This window comes from Eimeria necatrix, genomic scaffold, assembly GCF_000499385.1.
Source record: "Eimeria necatrix Houghton genomic scaffold, Enh_scaff664, whole genome shotgun sequence".
NCBI classification, from domain to species: Eukaryota; Apicomplexa; class Conoidasida; order Eucoccidiorida; family Eimeriidae; genus Eimeria; species Eimeria necatrix.
In genome coordinates, this window is record NW_013654505.1 from 20,001 (window position 1) to 21,054 (window position 1,054).

At 53.5% G+C, this 1,054-nt stretch overlaps 1 protein-coding gene across 1 annotated transcript in view; it reads left to right on the forward strand.

Annotated features, from left to right (window-relative positions):
* Nucleotides 1-276, forward strand: part of ENH_00069280 (gamma-glutamyl hydrolase, putative) — a gene marked incomplete at both ends in the record, with an annotated part of 2,067 nt that extends 1,791 nt beyond the window's left edge. The window contains one exon of the mRNA XM_013582476.1: nt 1-276. This exon is cut by the window's left edge and continues 103 nt beyond it. Coding sequence (XP_013437930.1) covers nt 1-276 — 276 coding nt within the window.
* Nucleotides 277-1,054: the final 778 nt, after the last annotated feature.

Here is a 1,054-nt window from a genome sequence, read left to right on the forward strand (position 1 = left end):
TACATCGCCGCGCTCATCGGTTTGCTGGCTCGCCGATCTCATAATGCATTTAAAGACAAAAAGTTGAAGTTCGACAGTGTGGCCTTCGCCTTCAAGCCTACGCGGACTGCCACCTACGGCCGCTTCTACTCTTTCGAGCAAGTTTACCTTTTCCCGCAAGAGCTGCGGCAGCAAATGAGAAAGCAAATGTTCGCAGGCAGACCCTCGAGTGCCACGCAGCTGCAGCAGCAGCAGCAGAAGCAGCTGCAGCTGGCCGTGGCTGCAGATGAGGCTTAGCTGAAGCCCCCGCAGCACTTGCCCCGCAGCTGCACTTGTGTCTTCTCCTCAAAAGTGCACTTCAAGTTATTTGTGAACTTGCAATCCCAGCGCTGCTGCTGAGGCTGCAAGTTGCAAAGTTCTGTACAAGTGACGGAACAAGGAGTGCGCGTTTGAGCCTGTTGCAGCTCCGCGTCCCGGTGTACGTACGGCCCTGCGGTGTACATACAGCGGAGCATGCAGCAAATGAAGTAGTGCATGCATGTGAAAAGCACTTTCTTTGAAAAGCACTTTCTTTGCGAGACTTGCTGCTGAAGTTTCTGAAAAGCAGCCAGCAGCAGAAGCACTAGTGCTTCTTGTTTCCGCAGAGGCGGCCCACTAACAGGCCTCGCGGAAGTTGTGAAAAAACAACTTTATTTGTTTTTGCATGCACAAGTGCATGCATGCAAGCTCGCCTGCATGCGCAAGTGCATGCACTGCCTCGGGGCTGCCAAAAACTCCTTTTGCTTCCTTACTACAGCAGCAGCTCGCGCCCGCGGGCGCAGCATAGCAGCAAAAAATTAAAAGCCGAAGTGAGCCTGGGAAGGCAGCAGCAGCAGCTGCTGCTGCTGCTGCCGCTTTTGCAGCGGCTGTTGCTGCTGCTGCTTCTACAGCAGCTGCCGCTGCTGCTGCTTCTGCAGCAGCTGCTGCTGCTGCAGCAGGAAGGCGGCGTTTTTCTTTGGAACGCACTTAGAACTCAAGCCAAACACTTAAAGGCATTTGTTGGCCTTTTCTAATTTCTAATTCTCTTAAGGAGGGG